General features: G+C 34.6%; 1 protein-coding gene across 10 annotated transcripts in view; it reads right to left on the bottom strand.

Annotated features, from left to right (window-relative positions):
• Nucleotides 1–1,996: 1,996 nt before the first annotated feature.
• Nucleotides 1,997–24,999, bottom strand: part of SSBP2 (single stranded DNA binding protein 2) — a 300,014-nt gene continuing 277,011 nt past the window's right edge. For all 10 annotated transcript variants that reach the window (XM_049108316.1, XM_049108320.1, XM_049108317.1 and 7 more), the window contains 5 exons: nt 22,551–22,621; nt 19,100–19,178; nt 17,040–17,068; nt 9,728–9,826; nt 1,997–2,597 (listed from right to left, as the gene is read on the bottom strand). In XM_049108316.1, coding sequence (XP_048964273.1) covers nt 2,568–2,597; nt 9,728–9,826; nt 17,040–17,068; nt 19,100–19,178; nt 22,551–22,621 — 308 coding nt within the window. In that variant the 3' untranslated portion in view covers nt 1,997–2,567. The remainder of the gene's footprint in view (nt 2,598–9,727; nt 9,827–17,039; nt 17,069–19,099; nt 19,179–22,550; nt 22,622–24,999) is intronic.

The following is a 24,999-nucleotide window of genomic DNA, read 5'->3' as shown; positions in this document are numbered from 1 at the left end:
GAGATGGAAAACATAACAGAAAGGGATAAAATTTAAGTGATTCAGAACCTCTACAAAAATGACTATACAGATTACACTATCCGCCATGTGGTTCATGAAAAAGTTATTTGATATTAAAATTAACTATTCTTATTTTATGGCTTTCTTAAATAGAATCTTCTCTTCAAAAATACTATTTCAGGAATTTTAAAAAATTGAAATAGCTGTAATATGGATTGCAAGAGAGAAAAAGAAATAAATACTTATGATGAGTTGATTGCTATACATTGAAGAATTGAATTTTATTCTTTTTTTTTGATCAAGTAGGCTAGGAATAATGGGACCCATATTGTCACTTATATTCTGATATTACCCCAAAAATAATGGCAAGTAAAATTGGGTTCATGATTGTTTGTGATAATGGGAAACAATATCTTCCTAGAAGGCAAATAAAAGAAACTCAAGATCAGTAACAATGGAATGAATAGTCAAGAAAACATTTGAAATCTCTAGCATCATAAGATTAAGCTTAATAATCACAGGTTGAAAGTGTTCACACAATTATCATAAAAAGAGAAAATTAAAATTATTCTTGGTAAATTCACACATCTATCCAAAGTGCCATCTTCAGATTACCTTGGCTCGAGTTAAAGACCTTTTAATTTGACTTCTTCATGAAAGTTCTCTGCAGCCTGAAAGCTTGAAGCTGTTCTTCAGTGTGCAGTCCTATGTCCTGCCCACTGTGGGATTAATGGTGACTCATTTGATTAGAGTTTACATCTGGAACATACATCTAATTCAACTTCTTTTCCCCCCCTTCAACAGTTCTGCCCAGCATTCCTCTCATGCACAGAGAAAATCTTTACTTTCAGAAGGGATAAATCATTATGAATTTAAGAGAAATAAGTCGCCTGGGATCAGGAACTAGCAAATATACTGCTGAATTTTCATTTTAGAGACCATAAGTCTAAAGAAAGAAGGAATCCTCTTACCTGAGATTAAACAATGCTTTTCAGATTCTCTGGAGCTTGATACATAGTTGATATTTACCAGTGGTTATTTGTATCACAATTTTAACAGAAAGGATCACCAACTTATCTTTTGGAGTGTAAAATTAAAGTCTTCACACTTTTCTATTATGATTTCAGTGTTTGTATGTAAGATTAAACACAAAAGCCCCCAAAGATCTGGAAAGTGCCATAGAACAATGTGCTTTCATAAAGGAAGTGCTTTTTTTTTTTTCTTTAATTTTTAACATTTACACATTCTTTTCTCAACAGTTACACAACGTAGATTTAGCCTGCTGAAGTCAATGGCCAGATGAATATAGTTACTATAAATGATTTCCCTCTAAATAAAAGTCCTAGATCCTGGGAACAGAGCAGGTGCTCTGCTGCCAGTGAGAGGTATGCACAGATGGGACCGTTACCAGTCAGTTCTGCTGCTAGTAAGCAAGCTACCCAGAGAGAAAAGCAGCACTTCAGAGCCCCTTGGGTACAGTAAAAACTTCTTTTCCCCTTCTCTTGAAAAGTTCAGTCATTTGAATGTATCTTCTTTGCAGTGTCTATGTAGAAATGTTCACAAGAAGGCTGAGTAAAAATCAGATACCATTTTCCATTAGCATGTTATTAAAAATTTAGCTCTACTATTCCTGGTGAGAAGTGACGAATTCAAGCAAATGGTTTTGTTATCACTTCTGGGCTTTATCATGTTAAAGAGAAAATATGTCTCTAAAAATATGACGACCCCTGTCATTTTATTGCTATGGTCTAAGCAGTTGGGGCTAATTAATGATTTTCTGTATCATCAAAGACAAATCAAGAATTCCATCTAAAGCAGTTATTGCGGAAATATACCATTACGCCCTAGTTGAAGTATTTTTCCTAAATAAAAAGTACAAAAATACTTTTCACTAAAGATAACTGAGAAATTGTTGGATTTGACATAGGATGAGGACACACCTTTTTTTTGAGAGAGTACACTTTGTGATTCACAGGATAACTTGCATCAGACGCAATTTAATGAAAGCTCTCAAATAAGCAATTTTATTCCTATCCATGATTGCAGACATTTACAAAACCATAACATCTGAGTTCACCTTAAAAAATAACTTATATAAAGCAGTGATATACACAGCACAAAATAGTTCAGGGAGGGGCAGGAGCAACTTTTAATAATTAAAATGTAAACGTGAAAAAAAGGATGGAATAAAAGTCCCTACTTATTTCTACTTAAGATGTCATGTAATAATATTTTACAATGTCCTGTGGGTCAATGTATGTATGTGCATATGTCCATATAACATACACATATGCAATACATTCTCTTCCCCACACATATACATACACAGATAATTATTTGCAGTTCAGTTTAGGGCAATTCTCATATGCCGCTCTGTACAGTTGTTTGAATCACGTTTGGACCCGCTTTCTTCAAAAAATAGGGGAGAGAGCAGGAAATAAAAAGGTTGGTTTTGTGTGACTGAGATTCCTTTGTTTAACTGTACACTGGGATGAATAATTTTCTTCCGTAGTAGTTCTGTGAAGGGCTGACTCACTGTGGTTTTCATGAGGAGACTTGGTAATGGATCACACACTCATTGTCATGCTAGGGGAGTACTAGAAAGAAAAAAGAATCCATATTTTAACAACATTTCTTTTACAGGCAACTAATGCTCTTCTTGGTAAACAGTAATAACTATGAATTTTAATGTCTTAAAATCTTTTATGCTCAAGCTTTTAACCTCATATAACATAAAAATAAGAAGCTATAAAAAGAGTAAATTTATATAGAAGTGACTAAGCCCTGAAATTTTTAATATTTCCTCTGGAAGGTGACCACTCTCCTTCTCTCCTTGCACTTAGGTGGTTGATAATTACCCAGTCTCTCAGTCTTTTCCTTCTAGCCAGATTCATGTTTTGTGGGCATTTGTAACATTTTGGGTAAATCCAATCCACAATGAAATAAGTATGAGGGACACTCTCATTACCTACCAACTAAGTAAAGTTGGAAGGTTAAACAATCTGTGCTTCAGTTTCCTCACCTGTAAAATGGGTTTAATAATAATAGCATTTATCTTAAAGAGACTTGGGGAGAATTAAATATAAAATCCTTAAAACCATGTATTTATTGAATATACAGGAAGTGTTCAGCAAATGTTTAATTAATAGTGTAAGGGAAATGAAACAAAACAAAAGACAACTCTCAGCTTGCCCTAAGAAGTTCTCATAAAGCATTTAGAATGCTTATGAATCTGATTTACACTTTAGAAGTGTCTTCCTCTAATCTGTGGCTCCAATTTCAATCCACAATATTTTTAGGGTGGGAGCAGGGGGTACTATTGTTACACATTACCTGTCAGTTTCAGGCTAACAAATTGGTAAAAGGTGAGGTTTTCAGGCATTTGGGAAAGAGGTCTCAAAACTTATTAAGAGAAAAAAAATTATTAAGAGAGGAACAGAGAGCACTTATTGTGATAATTATGACAATCATATGCATATTCCTGAGAAATGGACCATGACAGAAAAGTTCTGGAGCAACACTGTCCGACAGAGCTCACCTCAGCAACGGACAGGTTCTATACCCTGTGCTGGTCAACATGGAAGCCACTAGCCGCATGTGGTCACTGAACACATGAAATGGGCTATTGTGACTGAGGAACTGTAATTTTTATGTTATTTATTTTATTTAAATATCCCCATATAGCTAGTGAGCACCGTGTTGGACAGCACAGTTCTAGATTCTCAGAGATGGGGGCAGGGGCATCCACTCTCAATGGTGATGGCCTCCAGATAAAGAGGGTTTCTAGGTGAAAATGTAAATGTAAACCCTTAATTATTTTAAATATTTTGTGAAAAATATTTGGTGAGGACCTGATGAGGACCAGGGCAAAAGGGGATTCTTTTAAACATGTTAATAATGGGGGCGCCTGGGTGGCTCAGTCGGTTGAGTGCTGAATAGTGATTTTGGCTCAAGTTGTGACCTCAGGGGTTTGTGGGATCCAGCCCCAGTCATTGGGCTCCTTGTCAGTGGGGAGTCTGCTTGGAGTTCTCTCCCTCTGCTCCTCCTCTACTTTCTTTCTTTAAAATAGATAGATAAATCTCTTAAAAAATGTTCATAATGATTTTGCCTCAGGAAAAGAGGTGGGTGAAGTTGAGGGGACTGGTCTTAGGCAGCAGAGCCTCCAACAGGAAAAATGATGATCCTGGGAAGGGGAGCGTGAACTTTAAAAAGAGAGCAAGCAGAATGGAATGAGGTGAGGTCTAGAGGAGCTGAGCTACCGCAGGAACCAGAAATTAGGTGTAAGGTGGACACTGAGGTGAAAATGGGTTTTCCAGGGAAAATAAGATGCCCTGAGGAAGGAAGGGCACAGAGTGACCATGGCTCAGCTGACAGAAGTTGGGACAGAAAGCCATTAGGGGTAAATCTAGGGCTCAAACCAAAACCCCACATTGATCCTGCATAAATGGGGATGAGTAGGCCTGAAAAATGGGCCATTGCACCATCGGGGGATGATTATTAATCCTCTAAATGCGGTCAAATCACGGAAAATCTACTTGCTCATCACTTAATAGCCTCCAATTTCCTTTCAGTACAGGAAAGCTAAACTATGTACGTTACTGACTCTTAATGTTGGATTCCAGTGAATAGGGTGATAAAAAGGGGACACTTCCAGAGAAGAGAAGGGGATTCGGTTTGATGGAAAAAGCTCTCCACCTTTACCCTTGATAGTGGCAGCAAAAAGTTACAGCAGAGCAAAGCAAAACCTAACACCCAAAGCAATCAGACAAAAACTGATGCTATGAGCCCACTAGCCCCTGTGCCAGAAAGGTATCCCCTCATTTCATCAGATGATACCATGCAAATCTCCCATTATAAATTAATGACAGCAAGCTTCAGTGAACTATCCACAGCCTCTGACAAAACAGAATTATACTTTGATATTTGACTTTTAGGGGTAAGAATAAACAAGAAAATACAAGGATACAAAGGTTTTATTAAAAGTAGAGAAAATTAGAGAATATGGCAAAGTGGGGACAGAAAAATTTAATCTAAGCTTTTTATAGCTACTGTGGCAATAAGAATGGTGATCCAATCAGTGCTGTTCAATAGAACATTCTGTGATGATGGATACATTCTATTCTGTGCTGTCCAATGTAACAGTTATTAGCCACACATGGCTACTGGACTCTTAAAATGTAGCTAGTGTAAGTTAGGAACTGAAATTAGCTGTATTTAATTTCAATTACTTGAAATTTAAATAGCACAGCTAGATCATCAATAATTGTTTTAAGAAAAAGATTTTTCTGGGTACTTGGTGCCAATTATCTAAAGGCAGTAGAAGACAGTGACAGCATTTCAGAAAGGATTTCAGAGGAAATTTCTGAAAAAAAAAAGTTTCAGGATAATCCATAATTAACTCTAGAGATTATCTCATTTAATATACATCCTGAATAACTGAGATTTTAAAAAGTAAGGGCCAGATTCGGTCACAAAGGAGCATCTGCTCCAAGCAATACAACTCAGAAAAATTAGCAAACATCTAGCATAATTTAATTTTTGCATACTACAAGTAAGTGAAGCGATGCTCTAAGTGTGTGTGGCACAGTATACATGCCACATGTGAGCATCGGTATGGCAATGTGCGGCTTGCACTGCTGATGTTGTAGACTGCTCGTCTGCTGCTGCCTTTTCCTGAAACTGCTTCCTCTATGTAAAATAAGGGAAAGCACACAATTTCTGGGAAAACTCACAGAGTGTGCAAGCAAAAAGGAATTCTGTTACTGATGACTATTCTTCAACATCCAAGAGAAATGGCTTACGGTGTTCCTAAAGTAAAGGTGCTAAATGGCGTCTCATATTTAGAGACATAAAATATTCATGGTGTACTGTCCTGAGACCATACTGCAATGTTTCCGTCATCCTGGTGCATTGATATGGGATGACGTGTCATAATGTTTGTGCCCAAATGCTGTGAGGTGAGGTTGCCCAGTGTCCAAACTATTCTGTGAGTCTGGCTGTCCTTAATCAGATGATACAATGGCTCTTATAAAGTCATTAACTGTTTGGTTCAGCAAAAACAAACAAGCAAAGAAACAAAACCCTTAAGGTATAATTTCAAACATGTACTAATTTATTTTGCCTTTGTACGTAAAATATATTTTGAAATGGCATGCCTTGATATAAACTAGAGAATTTGTGATTTTTCCCTTTTTGTACACAGTTCACATACCATGGCACCCACTGCAGACATCCATTAAGCCTTTGCACATGTGCATGAGCTCTTGTTTATACGCTTCAAGAATGCTTCAGATCTCACTACATTTCTATTTCTAAGCATCTCTATATATTTTATTTTCTTAATGAGAGATAAATAAGGAATGGTACAGCTACGCTGAACTAAAGTGAAATAAATTTAATGTTTGTGTGACTATGTAAAAGAAAATGTGGCTATATAAGATTTCTTTATAATAGAAAATGACAAAGAGGAGTAAGGGTAATAGGAGATGACCTATCACCTTGTTTATAATTCCTATTAGAGTCCACGATTTTTAATACCACTGTTACTCAACTGATTATAGTTCAGTGCCATGGAGAAGATATTCTGCTAAATTAATTCAAGAAATAGGACTAACTGCTTTCTTTACTGGAGAAACACGAGAAAGTACTATCCAAAATGGGCTTTTTTGTAGTATTCATTTTTGAAAACAAACATTTTACGGAATTTGAACGCTAGGGGGCATGTTTGTTTCTTGAAATAAAGGTCTTGTTTATGATTCCCCCCAAAAAGGCTGAGTAGTGAAACATTTGATTCACATTTTTCTGTGTGTTGCATGTTGGCACTGCAAGGTTTCTGACTTTGGGTTGGATATTTTGTTTCTATAAATATTAATTAAATGAAGTAGCATGTGTGAAGTGACTAGGATAGTGGCTGGCACATTAAAAGCACTCAAGAGATGTTCACTCACTTCTCAGGCCTCCTTCTGTGGTTTTAACTTCAAGATATGCCTGACAAATCCTTAAAGGGCAGACTACTCAAAAGTATGTGCTCCTCACAGTCATATACATTTAAAAAACCCACTACAATTTACATGTTCATTCATTCAAAATGTTTTCTTTTAAAATTCATTAAATAGTTCTATATTTCCTTGATTATAGGGAAGCTAACTTCTGGATACCTAGCCTATTTACTTCTTCAAAGCCTTACATTTGTCAGCAGTGAATGTCTTTAAGTCTTCTTTTCTCTCTGTTTTTCATTTCTTGATCTTTTAAAGAGGTTTCAACACAATGTGTGGTGATGTGAGGCAGAAAGCCGTAGATAACAATTAACATCCTTCATAACCCAGCAGAGCCCTCACTGGGCAGAGAAAAGAGGGCAGCAGCCAGTGTGCACATGCTTCCCAGGCTGCACTGTCTCCAGGTGGTGGTACAGTTCCTCAGTGACCATCCAATTATTTTTCCTTTGGGGACTTTTTGGGTGGGGACAGGACAGAGGGAGGGAGGAAACAGGAGGGAGCTTCTAACTCTGTACAGTAGTCTGGCAGTCTAACCTTCTTCTGGGCTTCTAGGAGGGCGAGGCTGGGCCAGGAGTCAGGGATGGGAGAAGCCCTGCTCCAGCTGCTTTCTTTCTTTCCTCTGCACACATTCAGAAAACGATCTGCTGTTTTGCATGTGCGTAGTCCAGTTAACGTTAAAGGGTGACGCTTGTGTTTATCCCGTGCAAAGAAGATTTTCAAGTCCTGTTGTATCTGATTCTTTGATCCCCACAGAAAGCTTTCTGATGCCAGCTCTTAAGTGGCAGCCCTCCGCTGACTGATACACAAGGCAGTGGTCCCCAATGACAAATCTGGGAAAGGAGGAGAGCACAGAGGTCCTCTTGCCCCTGTCTCTAAAGCTAAAGTCATGTGGGACCTTTTAAAAAAAAAGTTTTCTTTTCTAATCCTAGATTAAGTATTTCTTCTATACTTTTTTTAAAAGCCTCAATCACTCAATCAATAAATAAAATAAAAAGGCTGGTTTCTATCTATTATAGCACCTACTAATCTGACACATGGTTTAATCAATTTTGTAACCACATTCTTCCCATCAGATTGCATTCTTTGAGGTTAGTGATGTGTTATATTTATCTCAGAATACTTTGTCCTCAACCAAGCACGTTGCATATAAGAGGCTCAAGAAATGTTGAATTGAACTGAGTTAATTATTACATACCTCACTGAATTATACCATTTTACTGCTGAAAGAATTAGCAGAAAAGGAAATAAATGTTTCTAATTAGATAAGGTGAACATTAACTAATGAAAATTAACTAATTTGTCCATTGACTTGAAGCAAACTAAATTATCTAAAAAATAACTCCTATAATCCTAAGCATTATGACAAACTAAATGGTTTTCTCATGTTTTTCCTATTTCACCATGACTGATGGGTTAACCTGTTGATTATTTTATATGAATTTTTTATGTACATACTTTCTCTTTATTAATCATATGTATACTGCAAATAAAACAAAGATCAGTATAATATTACTTCTAGTTTTAACAGATGTAGTATCTAAAAACAGGGGAAGTCTTATCCAATACAGAGGTGTTGGGTTGATACTTATTAAAAGTGAAAGAATCAAGCGAACACTCAATCTTAGGTTCAAAGCAGCCATTCCATGCAAAAGTAGATAGGTTACTAGCCACTGCTTCAAATTTTGATGGTATCATCTCTGGTAAAGGCTGAGTTAGGGCAAAATAAGGGAAGTATTCTCCTCTCCTTTTAATGGTACCAATCCATATGTGGGAGCACTGATTCTAAGAAGATGAAATTCTGAAATCCTTTATGCTATATTCTAATTTAGTAGTTCTTAGCAGAGCATGTCATGAGCATCATTAACAAAGCTTTTTCATTTTTAGGTATGACCAATCCTACTCCTAGAAATTCTGATTCATTAGGTCTAGGGAGACTTTTGGGCAATTGTATTTCTAAAAATTCTGTAGGTGTTTTTAATGTGAAAATTTAGGTTAAAAAAAATCAGTGTATTATGTAATAACTCCTTGAGAAAAGACACCATATTGTCTTTTTGGTCTCTCCAGTGTGTCACATACTGCTTTGGACTGTGGTAAGTGCTCAGTAATTGTTAAATGAGTGAATGTATTTTATTGCTTCTCTTTTAGCTCCTGTCTACTTCTATGGAGATATGGAATGATATCACCTTTGCTTAACATCGTAATCATACTCTAAAAATAACTCTGGTATCCAGCTCAAGTTAAAAGTAAATAACAGGTTAATAGACCAACATTATTAGGCCTTCAGTCCAGTGAGGTCTAGTGCATGAAGTATAAACATCTCATAGAGAAGGTTCAGAGTCGTAAGGATACTACTGAGAACAGACCTGGTTTTGCAATGAGTCCAGACATTTTAATAGTGTGAAATAATAGTTTATTTAATAGTGTGAAAACTTGTAAAAACTATCAAATGTGCAACCTGTTTCCAGTATGTTCTTTTATAGTAAATGTTATCTAAAAGAAAATCAGTATTATGTTTTTTTTGTTTTTGTAACTATGTACATAGAACAGGAACAAAAAGCAAAAGTTAATTTTTTAAAAATTTTCTACAGAAATTCCACTTAATTTTTTAACTTAAAAGATCAACCTATTGAGCTCTAGGTGAACAGTCATAATAATGGCTTTATGAATATACTCTAATAGAAAAGCTTCAGAATAAATTTTGGATATAATAATATAATCAAGGGAATACTTACACTCTCACTCTGAAAAGGATTTAAGAAATTTCCCCCCATTTCGCCATCATCCCTTGGAGTGCCCGGTTGATTACTCAGGCTCATATTATTGGGAGAATTCTGTAAACAAGATTTAGAAAACAAGGCATTGTTGAAGATTTTAATTTCCCTCTTGCATTGTACTGTTTCAAAAATGGAATCTACAGCAGCATCTCTAAGGACAAAGCAGACTTATAATTCTAATCTTAGACTTTTACTGTGTATTCTAGTTCATTCTTTACACCTTGACAAGTTCTAATGCTCTCCCAAATGGAAATTAAAAAACAAACAAAAACCCCCAAATAACCAAGCACAACTGCTTTCTTAGTCTCAGAATCAATATTTATTCAATTTCTCACCCTTAGCTTATAGAGTTCCTGGAACTCCATAGAGTTAAAAAAACATTCCCAGCAGGGACATGATGAAGAGAGCCTACCCACTATCAGGCATGATGGGATAGTAACTTGCTTTTGGTAATTTTACTAATCAAACTTCAAAGGTCACTGTTTAAAAACATTTCCCCTTAATTCTACATGTGGTTTACATAGTAATATTATTTCAACTATTTTTTTTTTTTTTAATGTGGACCATAGGGAAAAAAGGAAGATGGTTAACAAGTATAGTTAAGAACAAGAGAACTGCCTTAGGACTTGAGAATTCAATATGCACTTGTGGAGGAAAAGAAGGCTCAAAGTAAATTGGTTTAGAATCTTTTCCTATCATTAGTTGAACAGTAGATTTACTTTGAAACTTTAAGATAAAATGGCTGATATTGGCAACCTAATCAAACACTAAGTTAGCTGCATATTGCTTCCTATTCTACTAAATGTGCTAATCTTGTTATTACTGTGCAATTTTAGCTGTGGGAGGTCAGCTGCTACTCCATATCCACAGGAAATACAGAATGGCACTGCCATATAAAGCATGTATTGCAACTGTAACTGAGGACCTCTTTCCAGGTCTAATTTAGTGACTTGTAAAAATAAACTTCAAGGTTAAAATTTTTTATTTGTTATTTCAAACAGAAGAAAGATTTTAGATTTTTTCCCGAGCCATTTCCATTTTATATTCTCCTTTTGAATAAGTTCTAGATTTTTTAAAGGAATTGTTCTGAAGATTTTGACTTAACTAAAATAAAGTTATGTCATAAAACTTAAAATTTCATGAATGAGTTATTCCCAGAAGAATATGTGCTGTTTTAGAATATGGTTAACCCGTAAAGCAGAGACAGGTAGATGAACTGGTGGAAATACAGCTTATATCTTGTCCTGCTGTGCATCCCACAGGGAAGATCTGAGAACAAGAATCCTCTGAAGTCCATAGGAGCTCGGTTTTGCCAATGTACCCCAAGTGCTGGGGAACCACAGTTAATAGCTTAAAGAGGATTCTTTTTTTGGATAAATTTTTCTTTGAAAATGTTAGTTTCTCAAGTATACAGGAAAGCAACCACACTTTCAAATGAACATGGATAACTTCATTTCCTAAGAAAACATTTAAGGAAAATTTAACTAAGTGTATTATTTTATAGCTCATTAATTATTAAAGTTATTTATAAAATAATCAATTATACTTTGAAAACAGGAATGCTAATGCTGATTTAGTTAAAAAAAAACTAAATTTATAAAAATGTTGTAATCTTCAGCCAAAATGTTTTTGGTGAAGGCAGATTTGTCATTTTATACATAATGAAAGTAGTAATCCCAGAATAAAAAATAATCTAATGTATATATGAGCATATTTAAGGATATGCTTGGAAGCTTCCCATTTCTGTTTAACAAACATGCTCCCTGTGGAACCTGAGGTGCCCTGAGAGGAACAGCACATCTCTGATGTAGGTGGGCGCTCTCTGTCTCTTCTTGCACTGTCCCATGCATCATTTCTTAATTTACAATTTTGAAAGTGTAGCTAACCTCAAATCTAATTACTGACTCAAAATGTTGATTTCAAAATATTTAAAATTTGAAAGTAACACCGCATTATTATTTATTTTTTTATGTTTATTTTTTTTTTGTTCGCATTATTATTTAAATACTTCTGAAACAGTTCTTTTATTATTTCTGTTTTCCATGCAATCTGTTCATGGCATGGTGGCTCAGCAGTATATACTTTTTTGGGGGTGGGAGGAAGAGATCTAAGAACATTGGTAGGAAGACAAAAGGACATATTCAGCATATTCAGCATACAAAGCAGCTAGTATCAGGTCTCTGAAATTTATTCTTATACAGCTCAGTGGACATATTTGAGAATCTTCAAATGATAAGACAAACTTGTTTTTGCTTTTTTTAACCTGAAGTAATCACTGCAAAATGTGAAAACAGCAGGTTTCTCAATGAGGATTTCATTCATTCATTCATTCATTCATTCATTCATTCATTCATAAGAGACACACAGAGAGAGACAGGTAGAGACACAGGCAGAGGGAGAAGCAGGCTCCATGCAGGGAGCCTGACGTGGGACTTGATCCCTGGTCTTCCGGATCAGGCCCTGGGCTGAAGGTGGCGCTGAACCGCTGAGCCACCGGGCTGCCCTCTTAGAGGGTTCTTATGGATATTGTGCTGTCCGTGATCCAACGAGGGACCTGATGAAGACACAGGCTAAAGACATACTTAATACTGGTGTCTAAGAACAGCTAAGACAGGGTTCCAGGTACCAGCCCAGAACAAGTTATGAGTGTGGGTGGCAATGGGCTGTGTGTACGTTACATTTAACTGTAGCTATGTTTGTGTGCAGTTTCCAGTAGATTTCATCATCCAGGCAAGAATATGACTGACTTAGATCAAGGCTACAGAAAAAGGGCTTACATCAGTCAAAAAAGCATGCTTCAATAGCTTGAGCACATAATTATGGAGTAGGGAGTACAAAAGAACCCAAGTAAATATCACTTTTAGCTACATTGGGCACTTTGGTTACACTTCTTACTCCAGTTAATGTGTATTTTCTACTTGTACTCTAAGAATTTAGCTATAAAAGTATAGTTAGAAAAAAAAAAAGTATAGTTAGTATTATACCAATCCCGTCTTCAAGGGATTTTATTACATTCTCATTAACCCTTTCTTCAAACTGGAATGTGCTTCCCTTAAGCTATGACCTCATACACGAATGTTACATATAAGCATGTCTGTGTACATGCTTGCATATGCATGCACACACACTCTCACACACACAATTTCCTCTGGCTAACACATTTAATTCCCTTAGACCCTCTGTTCTCTGATTTTATCTTGCAAGTATTTTTCCATATCATCTCTTAATTAAATTATTGTTCCTTCTACTCACCCTCAGAAATTATTCCAAACTGTTCAAACTCCTATTAAGAAAGTGCACATTTACAGAAATTTTGATTCTGTCCATAATTGGAATAAAATAATATTGACATTATTTGAAGCCCTCTCAAGGTGGATGGTGCGTGTGTGTGTGTGTGTGTGTGTGTTTTAAGATTTCATTTATTTATTCATGAGAGACACGGAGAGAGAGAGAGGCAGAGACACAGGCAGAGAGAGAAGCAGGCCCCCTGAGGGAGCCCGATGTGGGACTCGATCCCGGGACCCCAGGATTGCGCTCTGGGCTGAAGGCGGCGCTAAACCGCTGAGCCACCCAGGGATTCCCTCAAGGTGGATTTTGAATTGATTTCTCAGAGGCTGCCAATAACAAGTTTCACAGACTATTGTTTTGACTCTGTCAGCCCCCCAAAAGAACACAATGCTAGTCATGGTTCTCTCAGGGGACACAGTAAGCTAGGACCCAGGCCACACTGAGAAGATGACAGAGATCTATAGTTGTCGATTAAGTCCCCTGTGATGAGTGTGGGATCTTTAATTGGAACTAAGGTTCTGGAGTCAGAAAGCTTCAGGTTGAAAAGATTTCTTTGATAATTTATTAAGCATGATATGATCAAATTTGGCCCTCTCTGATATGTTTTTTTTTTCAAACTCAAAAATATAAATGTTAAGTATGTTAAATGTGAACTGCAGAATTTCCTTCTAAGAAAATAAACCATATGCTCTTCTCCACCCCCAACTCCTAAAACAGCTCCAAGGGAAAATATTTTTGTTCCATTGATTAAATGGATGACTTTTCAGTTGCAAAAGGGATGAAAAGAATTTCACATTTGGGCTTCTAAAGATTAATTCTGCATTTTGAGAAAGATACATATGAGTTTTACTAGATAATCCTCAACTGAGCAAGAAATAATTTTATAACCCTTCCTTTAGAGTTTTGAGCTCACTTTATCAATGAAACAAGTGCTATCAAAATGCAGGTAACAGTGTGAGTTCCTAGCCTTCCCACAGAAGACAGTATAACTAAAGAGGAGGAAGATATTTAATATCTGTATAGTGTTTCAGAGCTCCTAGCATATGTTCATACTCGACTCTCAACAGTTTTGTGAAGAAGGCAGGGAAAGTGCAAACTGTCTTTTACAGCTAAGGAAACTAAGCCTTGGAGAAATTAAGTAACACGTTGCTCTAATTTATAGGTAGTAGAACTAGGCTTTCTGATTCTCAATTCAGTACTCTTTATTACCTTATGTATAAAGAGGATAAAATAGAGTATATTTACAATAAAAAATTAGTAAAAGAATAGTAGTTCTAGTAAACAACAAAAAATGGAGTAAGAAATTTTAAAATATATATGTAATACTGGTGCTTAAAAAATATACGAAGATGCAACTGGAGCCCTAAGGGATTTTGAACAAAACTGTTAAGCAGCAATGGTCACAACTATCTTCTGATTCACAAATAAGAATGACTAGAAAAATAACAGGATGAAAAGGAATGAATCCAGGAAATGAGAAGAGAGGAGAGTTTTTTAGGATAACTGGTCTTATGTTGGAAAAGGAAGAAGGTGGGGGAAATGGAGTTAGTGATAGTGTGGATAGTACGGAGTAAAAATCTGAAATAATTAGGCTGTGAGTAGAATGAGGTGGGGAGAGAAATAATTGGGGATGGTGGGGGGTATTCATGATGGTGCTGATTAGATAAAAAATGACCACAGTGTAGTGGAGATGCAAGAGACACCAGTGGTACCATCACCCAGACAGCCTCGCTAGACCCCAGAACCAATGGACCTGGAGAGGGGGCAGTGCAGAAGTAAGCTGTATGGGACCTCAGCTGAAGGCAGACACAACTAATCATTTCTAGGACATGGTTAAATGACATGTTTTAGGAGGGAAATTCTTATGTTAATTGAAATGTATTTGGACTTCACTTTGTAAGAGTTTTTCCTTATTGGTTATACTGAGCTTCTTGAGGGCAGAGACCATACTCTGTTTATCCTGGGATTTTCAGAGCCCGGCATAATGCCTTGGTGCATTAATGTTTACGGAGTGAAGGAACTCCTGACTACCTAACCACTTGAGGACAGAAATTATGTTTGTATTTAAAGAAGTCTTTTATATCTTCTCATACTGCACGAGGTTAACACCCAGGGCACAAAAGTACACAGTGGGTGGTCAATTAATGCTTAAAGAATAAGCAATACATCACCAGGCAAGAGAATGTTATCAGCAGTGGGCACAATGTAATGGAAAAAGTGGTCTCTGGAAGTAGAATAGGAAAATTAACAAAGAAGGAATAGTAGTAGATCTGATATGAGGGCAGATACAACATGGTATTTAATTTGTCATTACGAATCTATTTAAAAATTTTAAAGTGCTTTAATAATAAATTACAAAGAACTTTCCCATAGGTGGGCAGGGGGATGGGCTAAATGGGTGATGAATCTTCAGGAAGGCACTTGTGATGAGCACTGAGTGTTATATGTGAGTGATGAATCACTGAATTCTATTCCTGAAACTAGTATTATAGTATATGTTAACTAGCTGGAATTTAAATAAAAATTTGGAAAAAGAAAACCCAAAGTACTTTACTATATAGAATTTTGTTTACATCTGTCTAATGTACAAAGCTGTGGGTCATTGGTGGAAATTTTAGAAAGATGATGTTAAGCAATCTGGATGATCCCACCTTTGTGTAATAAAGATTATCTTTGGATACTAGAATACGCTTCTCAAATACAAAATTAGAAATTTTATTGGTGACCACGAAGCACAATTCGGTTAATATCAATTGTTAGATACCTATGATAGCCAATACAGTCATGGTCACGTGACTTGTAAAGGTGCTTCCCAGATAGATGGCTCTAATGGAATTATAAAATGAATCCTATTTTGAAAACAGGCCTTTTGCAGGTTTTACCTATTTTGCTTAGAATATGATTTCTCAGAGAAGTAATCTAGTACTCATTATGTTTACCTATTTTAAGAAAAGAAAAAGACCTTCCTGATTGTCCCTAAACATAGATATCCAAAGTGCATTAGAATGTGTAAGGGCAAGCAGCCAGGCAATGTAGATAGAATGTCAGAATGCCAGTTCAACACACTCTCTCTCTCTTAGCTTAAACTCTTAATTTAAAAGGTTTTGTAGCTTAATCAATCTTACTATATTTTCCTTGGCACCAGGAATTTTACATTATTACACATGAATATAAATTAGAAGTAGGATTAAAAATGAAGTTATCCTTTAATGAATTTCGGTATTTATTGATATAAAGCAGACTTCTAAGAGAGTCATTCTAATGGTAGTTAATAATTAGTTCTTATCGGCCATTCTAAATATATTTTGACCCACAGAGAACTATTTTAAATTCACCACGACCTAAAATGTACTTAGGTATTCTTTCGAAAAAAATACATGGCATCTTAGCAAAAGATTAATTTTAAATACTCAAACTACAAAGGAGGAAAAATGGAGACACAAGCTATTGGAAGGTCTCTTTCCTACCTGTATTAATATAATTTTCTTCTAATTACTTTCCTATTCTATTTTGGGGAACTAGAATAATGATTGAGGACATCAGCATTCCATAATATAGGTTTGAAACACAAATGAAATGTACAAATGCAATGCCCTTATAGCATATACCAACTTTTTCAAATTTGCCTCTTATTATTTTGCTCTAGACTTCTTTACATTTTCAAAAGATTACCTACACTATGTCAATTTGCGTTATAAATAAGTGACATCATAAAGGTAATTAAATTGGTTTTACTGGGGTATCAATTAATTATGTATACAGTATGTCCTGTAAATGCATCTTACCATGTTAAAAAACTCATTTTACCCTTTCTTATTATATGCATTGATATTTTTAACTTTCACTTAGTTTTATCTGGACCTCTACTTTCAAATGCTTGTTCAAGAACAAAATTCATAGGATTATTCTAATAATCTTAATAAGAGTTCCATGTGGAATAAAATACAAATAAAAAACAACATAGACAATATATAATACTCACCTTGGAAATGCTATCCATATCTCCTGAGCCTGAAACAAAATATGAAAAGAAAATCTTTATTAATGATTTCATGTATAAATTATTTCTCTAAAATAAATAAAAACAGTACACTCTTTGTATTTTCCATTATAAATCTCCTGAATTTTTTAATCTTAAAAAGTTTTAATCTTAAAAAATTTCTTTTCTCTTATACTGTATGGTAAATAAGTATCATCTGATGGCAAATCAAAGGATGAGTTGCATCTCTAGCTCCCAATCATCTTTTTTTGTTTAGTTTAGGCAGGATGAAGGAAACTATTGTTATCATAAATTCCTGAAAATGAAATATTAGATCACTTACTAATCCTATTCAATTCCAATTTTTAAAATGTATATACATATGTGTATGTCTATATAGAGAGAGCAAGAGAGAGAGAAATATATTTTCTAAAATTATGCTTCTAAATTTGATAAAATATAAGATGGACATCTGCAATAATATCTAATACTAGTCTGAGCCATATTTTACTATAATAACCAAAGCAAAGAATTTTTAATAATATTAAAAATTTGACAGCAATCAATATTCATGCTGATACATCAAAAGTAAGAATGTCTTCAAAATATACTGTAATTTTATGTTGATTCATAAATTACAATATTATTTAAAATAATACTGTAATTTTATGTTGATTCTTGGGAGAAGTGAACAATCAATACTAATTTCTATCCTAGAGAATAATATAACTGAAAATCTTCTAACTATGACCAAATATCATCCTTTCTTTTGAATAATTTTATAAATTAAAGGATTCGAAAATGAATTATATTGCAATAAATTAAAAAATAAAGTTCTAGAATAGTGCTAACCAGTAGAGCTTTGTGTGATGATGGAGATGTTTCTCTATGCTGTTCATTATGGTAACCATTAGCTATGTGTGGCTATTGACATTTGATATGTGGCAGTGCAACTGAGGAAGTAAACTTCATATTTTATTTAATTTTAAGTTAAAATTAGTCACCCATGGCTAGTGGCTACCAGAATTGGAGATTTTGAAATCTAGGCAAAATATAAATGTATGTAAAATAAGTATGGACCTTAAAAGCTCAAAAGCCTATCAATGTGTTGCAAATAATTTCTTGATTATTGAAGTTACACAGCTTTTCAAAGTCTCAGAGGATGGCATTTGGGTGGAGTCCTGAAATCTGTGTATAACTTGTTACAGGAATAGTTAGTTACTCCAACCTAAGTAAAAGGTGGTCCCTTTCCAAAAGAAAAAAAATTATCATAAGCCTCTACCCTCACTGTCAACTTTTAGTTTCTGATAATGTTATTTAAACATATAAAAGATAAAATAAATGCATAAACCAATACATTTTTGGTTTTGGTTTTGCATTTGGTCTGCCTGTACATACAGTGTACCGTGTGGCCTAGTCAGGTGGGTGCCACTTATCTCTATTCCTCACTATAGTGAAACTTTTTGTTCATCTTGAAGATATTTGGCTTCATTTGGTAAGAAAGCATCGTTTATGAAGTATGTTTCCAACCATTAGTCACAGTCCTAGAACTCAGCTTCATCACGAATGCAGAGTATGTGCCAATGTTCTCTCTTAAATTAAGAGAATTGTTCAGATTATTCAGAATATGATTGCCAATTTTGTTTTTAAAAGAGATAAACATTAGAAAACAAAAACAAACTTAAGAAATTCTTGCAGAGAACATAAATTCCTCTGAGATTGTGTCTGTAGACCTTTGGAGACAAACCAGTTGGGAAGATACTGTAGTCCTCCAGGTGGGGGATGTATGATTATGTGCCCAGAACAGCAGTATCTCTTTTACCCAAAAACACTCAGATTTTGATATATTAAACACTTGTGAATAAGAACTAAGAACAATTTGACACTTCTGATTTTCAAATGATCTCCTGTCATCATGACTAATATACTGTAAAATAGTCAGTGAAAGTTGAAATATTTTAAAATAAATTCCTGTGTACAAAAGCACTTTGCAAACTGCAATATCCACTATGTAGAATTAAGGTTTTGTTTTGATTTCTAAACATTAAACTCAATATCCTTACCTAAAGAGCCATTCATGTGATGTGACTCCATTCCTCCTAATCCACCCATGGGGCCATCTGACCCGGGGCCCATTGGAAACTATTTAAAAAATGAAGAAAATTACTATGACCACGTTGAAAACAACTGTTTATCTCAATGTTACAATACCTATCTTTAACATTAGAAGATAATGCCACAACTTATTTTCATTTTCAAGTAATGGAGGTTTTTTCCAGCCTTATAGATTCTCAAACTGGACTGCCCTACTTCCTTCATACCATCTTTAGGCTAATCCTCATTCCTATCCCGATTTCTCTGCAGATATTCTCAACTAGAAAGCACATACATTTCAGTGCAAATGAGAAGATAAGCATTCTCTTCTATGCTCTTGACAGATTTTACTATTATAAACTAGAGATGATTCTTAAGAAGCTGCTAAAAGTATTGGCTTATTAATAAGAATAATTTAACATTTTTATGCCAACATTAACATTTTTCTTAGCAGACAATCTATCTTTGTTCAAACGAACATAATAAATAATTTCATCTTGCAGGTTAAATACATTTAGCTCCTTGGGGACAGTTCAATATAGTTAATTCTTGGCAGTCTCAACTATGTCAGTTCAATGACAATTGGACATTCTACAGCAGTTATAGTTAACATTCTTTAAAGTAGTGGGATTATTTTATTTTCAGTTGGAAGCCCAGCACAAAACAGAGGTGAACTGACATACTGTGGCAGAGCACGTGGAGAGGCCATGGCCTGCCCATTCAGTCTTTTTCCTTATCTCCTCGGAATACTCCTGAGGAAATCTAAACCCAGTCTGAAAACAAGTTATCTATAATTATCTTACGTTTACAGTTAAAAGAGCCTATTGAAAAACACTTGCTCTTAAAATTTCCCATGCCAAAAGCATCTCTTCCATGTTGTATGGTACAGAATACTGAATGTGGTGTGTGTGTATGTGTGTATTTATGTGTGTAGATGGGGTGGTGGTGTTTATTAATCACACAGGATTTTGGGAGAAAAACAACTGTCCTCAGCAGACATGTAACTGTATATAATCTATAATCTGTTTCTATATCTACCTATCTCTATTTGTTTGGAGGTAAGATGGCTTTCCATCACTGGGATCATAAAACTACATGCTTATACATTTTCCCAAGATATAATGCCAATTCTGTTGCCTAAAATTTTGTTGCTTAAAGTACACAGACGGATTTTCAGTAAACAACTTAGAATGAATACACACAAACACACCTCAAACAGTAGCTTAAAGAAATTAACTTTGAACTTACTATTTTATTCAGCTTTTGCCAAAACCATAGTTTAGATCTGGGCTGAGAAATTTGTGCTGGTAAGGCCAAAACCCCCTGAACTAACTTGGTTTGGTCCTTTTATCTGGGTCCTACAGTGTTTTCATAAGTTATGAAGACTACTGGTATATATGCTTGAAGCACATAAAACTGCAGTGCTAGCCCTTAGCAGGCATTTGCTTTTACTACCTCTGGCAGAGATGAATGACATTTGAAAAAGTGACATGTTCAGCTTCTACTTTTCTTGGATCTCTTATCTTTGTATCGAGTTAAAGGACCAGAATGGGACATACTTGGATGATGTCGGCTTAGCTGCCCACAGATATGTCTTCAGTACCATAGGCTCTGGGTTTCCTCTCTCACTCCCTCCATATCAAATATCAAGTTCTAAGATATGAAATTGTACTATGAAGAGGTTTTCTATGTTTTTGCTGAATTTCTAAAATAGCATTGTTCGTTATTCTATTCAATGTTTGTTAAGAGTGCTATGGAAAAACCTTTCAGACATTATTGACAGGAAATTGTTTCTTTTTTCCTGAAAGCCAATTTATTTGATTATATAAAGAGAAGAGTGATAACTGAAGGCAGTATTGCTTAACAGAAATAATATGCAAGCTGCAAATGCAAACTTATGTAAGTAAATTTAGATTTACTAGCAGCTATCTTTAAAAAGTAAAAAGAAACAGGTCAAGTTAATTTTAATAATATATTTTATTTATCCAACTCCTCAAAATGATCATTTCAACATGCAGTCAGTATGAAAATTTTAATGAAAAACTTTACATTATTTTTTTCATACTAACTCCTCAAAGTCTAGTGCACATTTTATATTTACAACAAACCTCAAACCTCAATTTTTTTAAAGGATTTTATTTATTTATTCATGAGAGACACAGAGAGGCAGAGACACAGACAGAGGGTTCCAAGCAAGGAGCCCGAGCGGGACTCGAACCTGGGAATCTGGGATCACGCTCTGAGCCAAAGGCAGGGGCTCAACTGCTGAGCCAGTCAGGTGTCCCAACAAACTTCAATTTGGACTGGCCATATTTCAAGTATCATACTATAGTGGTTGGATTTGTTGCCTTTACTGCTAGGAAGCTTAATTATAATAATTATTTCATTCCTGTTTTTTGGCATAATTATGGAAAATTCCTTTTTTGTGGAATTCTTATTTTTATTTAATCCTGGCAATCTTATATTCATATATCTGCGTATTAACCATCCTGTTATATTTTTGTTAATATGTAGGTCTTATAAATTAATACTTTTCTAAGTGTGGAAAAATCACAACCATATGCTTTATTAAGAACACCCAAATTCTTTATGTAGAACTGCCTCATTTCCATATTTAAATTCCAGATTTCAAAACTCTAAAGAAAAACAAGTATATCCAACTTCCTAATTTATTTCAAGTTTATCAGGATAAAAGAAACAACCATAATGAAAAAATTGGTGATGCTAAAACTGAGGTTAGTATAAATGATTATATATTACCTATCATTTTTAAATAGTATTAATAAGTATGTAAAATTTGAGATAAAACTACACACCAACATTTTATAATTGATTAGGTTCAGCTTTACATTTAAGTTATACTGATACAAAATCTTTTGTTATATACATTTTTAAAAAAATGTTTTATTTATTTATTTAATTTTTATTTATTTGTGATAGTCACAGAGAGAGAGAGAGAGAAAGAGAGAGAGGCAGAGACACAGGCAGAGGGAGAAGCAGGCTCCATGTACTGGGAGCCCGACGTGGGATTCGATCCAGGTCCCCAGGATCGCGCCCTGGGCCAAAGGCAGGCGCCAAACCGCTGCGCCACCCAGGGATCCCTTGTTATATACATTTTTTGTATTATGTTTTTTTTTAACCCAGAACATAGAAAGGATTTGATTTTTTTCGGTATCTAATAAGTTTCTGGGTAGTAAAATAGAAAGCTTAAGTGGTACTTAGGGATTGCTACAAAATCTTTTGTTATACATTTTATGTATTATGTTTTTTTTTTAACCCAGAACATAGAAAGGATTTGATTTTTGGGGATATCTGATAAGTTTCTGGAAAATAGAAAGCTTAAGTGGTACCTAGGAAATGGAGTGCACTTAGTTTGAGCCTTCAAATACATTAGAAAATTTATTAAAAATTCATATTTACATTAGGCCTGTTAGGTCCAGGAGGTACTGCATTCATTAAAGTATACATGTTGTCTCCAGAGTTGGTTGAATCTGAAACAAAATATTACTTAATTAACATCTTTCTTTATAATTATCACCCAAGTCAACACAAAGTAATAATCAAAGATGATCTACATTCATATACATATTAATAGCTAGCACTTGAAATAGTCATTACTAACGTTCAGAAACAAATACTTGTAAGTCATTTTCCAACTCAGAAATTATCATTCTGAGGTTGTAAATGGGAATATTTACCTACTATATTAGGAGTAATCCCTTGAATAATTCAGGTCAGAAGGAGCATTACTTTAAAAATCTAAAAAATTACAGGAAAGTCTGTCTTTTAAAAAAAAATGGATACTTTTAGATTTCACTAAACAATTTATATGTACAAGTATAACAAAAAAATCTCTTAAAATTCAGATTCAGTAGCTTTTCATTATTTCCTTAGGCTTCTTATACACCAATTTTAAAAATAGTTTATTTATCTTATAATGATTAATAGCTGGTGCAATATCCTGGCTTCATTCTAAACGAAAGAGAATAGGATAAGACTATACAATTGGAATGACAATTTCTCTTGCTTGAAGTAAAAGTCAGCTTCTTCCAGTATGACTTTTAATAAAATTTTTTTCATTCATTTTATTCTTGATACATTATAGTAAAAATGACTATAGTATATATCCATATAAAATATGTAACATTTTATATTTTTAAAAATTTACATTTCATATCTATGAGCTATTTCTAATTAAGTCTCTGAGTACATGTGTTTTTATCATGTATTACCTAGAGTGAAAGGCCAAATATTTTACATTCAGGAAATGGTTTTCTATTTCCTCATAATTATAGTTTTCTTAAATATAATGTATTAAGCCTCACTATTCTGAAAAAGAATATGTTTCAAATTTCTTGTACTGATACAAGGCAGGAGATAAAAATCATTTGCTTTCTCATGGCAATAAACCTTAGAGCAAGAAATGGGCAACTCCTTTTCCTTTTATTTTGAGATTGCTTAGTAGATCTTAAAAAGTTTATTATTTTAGTGTGTACTACTTAGAGAGTAAGTTAGATGTTGTTTATTGGTTGTTAGTGTACAGTGATTCATGAATCTAAATATTATTTTCCCATCTAGACTAATAGATCATTCCGCTGAAAATGCTGAGATGCCCACCTCAGATCTTGTTTGTACTAAGGTCCCCATCGACTCATGTGGCCTTAGCTATTTTTACATCCTTACGTCCATTATACTCCTGTCAACCCAAGCTGCTTGTTCTTTCCTGCATATGACCAACCTTCTGAATCTCTGTATTTTTGTTCTTACTTCCTCCAAGTATCTTCTTCCCAGCCTTGATCTACTGAAATTCTACTCACGACTCCAGATCCACTGCAAATGTTACCTCTTACATGAAATTTTGTTTTCTGCTATTTCCAAATTCATGAATGCTCTCCCATCATTGAATTCTCCTTTGCATTCTAGTTAATGTTTTGTCTTATTCTTGTCCTGCTTCCAACAAGGCTATAATAAGTTCATTGAGAGAAGGAAAGGGACCATGTCTTATACTGTGTGCCACACACAATAAATATCTGCTGACTGAGATTTAACTAATGGGATATACTTTAATCCTATAAAAACGTATCTTTCAGAAATCCTGGATTGCTTCTTAAACATAGGAAATCTTCAAATGGCTTTTCATCTTTATTAGCCTTACTAATTTTATTTAACTGATTTTAGTAATTAATTTGGAAAGGAAATGTGCTGTATATTTTAAATATGCAAAAGGAAAAATAAATGTATTGCTTTTAATACCAATCAAAAACGTAATTTCATCTAAAAAACATGGAGAGGAATAAGGTTGGCATTTTCTAGAATACATCTGACATCTTTTTATATACAGAAAAACTTTATAGATTCTGGAACCTATTTTTTGCGGGGAGGGTATTGGCTTCATATTGGAGGAATGACTGTGAAAAGGATGCATCCGCAGGAGTATGCACAAGGCTAGGAAGACATACTGGTGCAATTTCTGGCTTGAGAGGATAAAGTGTATTCAGATTACATATCAACTGCAAAGTTTAGTGGTTTCTCCAAAAAATTTCTCTTAAATTGTAGTGCAGTGGTTATTAATCATATGCTATCTTCATAAACTAAACATTAATTTCACCATACAAGAATGCAAATGTGGGCAAGATGTTCAATTCACATAATTCCATCTTGAATGAACTCTGTTTCACTTCAGTGAAGATGTTCTGAGGACAGAAATCCATGAAATGTTTATGATAATATCCAAAGAGTTAGTGAAGCAAAGCAAAATTTTGTGTTAATTATCAGATTGATGGTTTTTCAAAATTAAAGACTCAAAACTTAAAAATGACTATTTATTGGTAGGATTAGTGATATTTAATTTCAAGCTCCCATACATCTT

Source organism: Canis lupus, chromosome 3 (genome assembly GCF_003254725.2).
Source record: "Canis lupus dingo isolate Sandy chromosome 3, ASM325472v2, whole genome shotgun sequence".
NCBI lineage: Eukaryota > Metazoa > Chordata > Mammalia > Carnivora > Canidae > Canis > Canis lupus.
The sequence above is the reverse complement of the archived record's forward strand: the minus strand, read 5'-3'. Positions and strand labels throughout refer to the sequence as shown.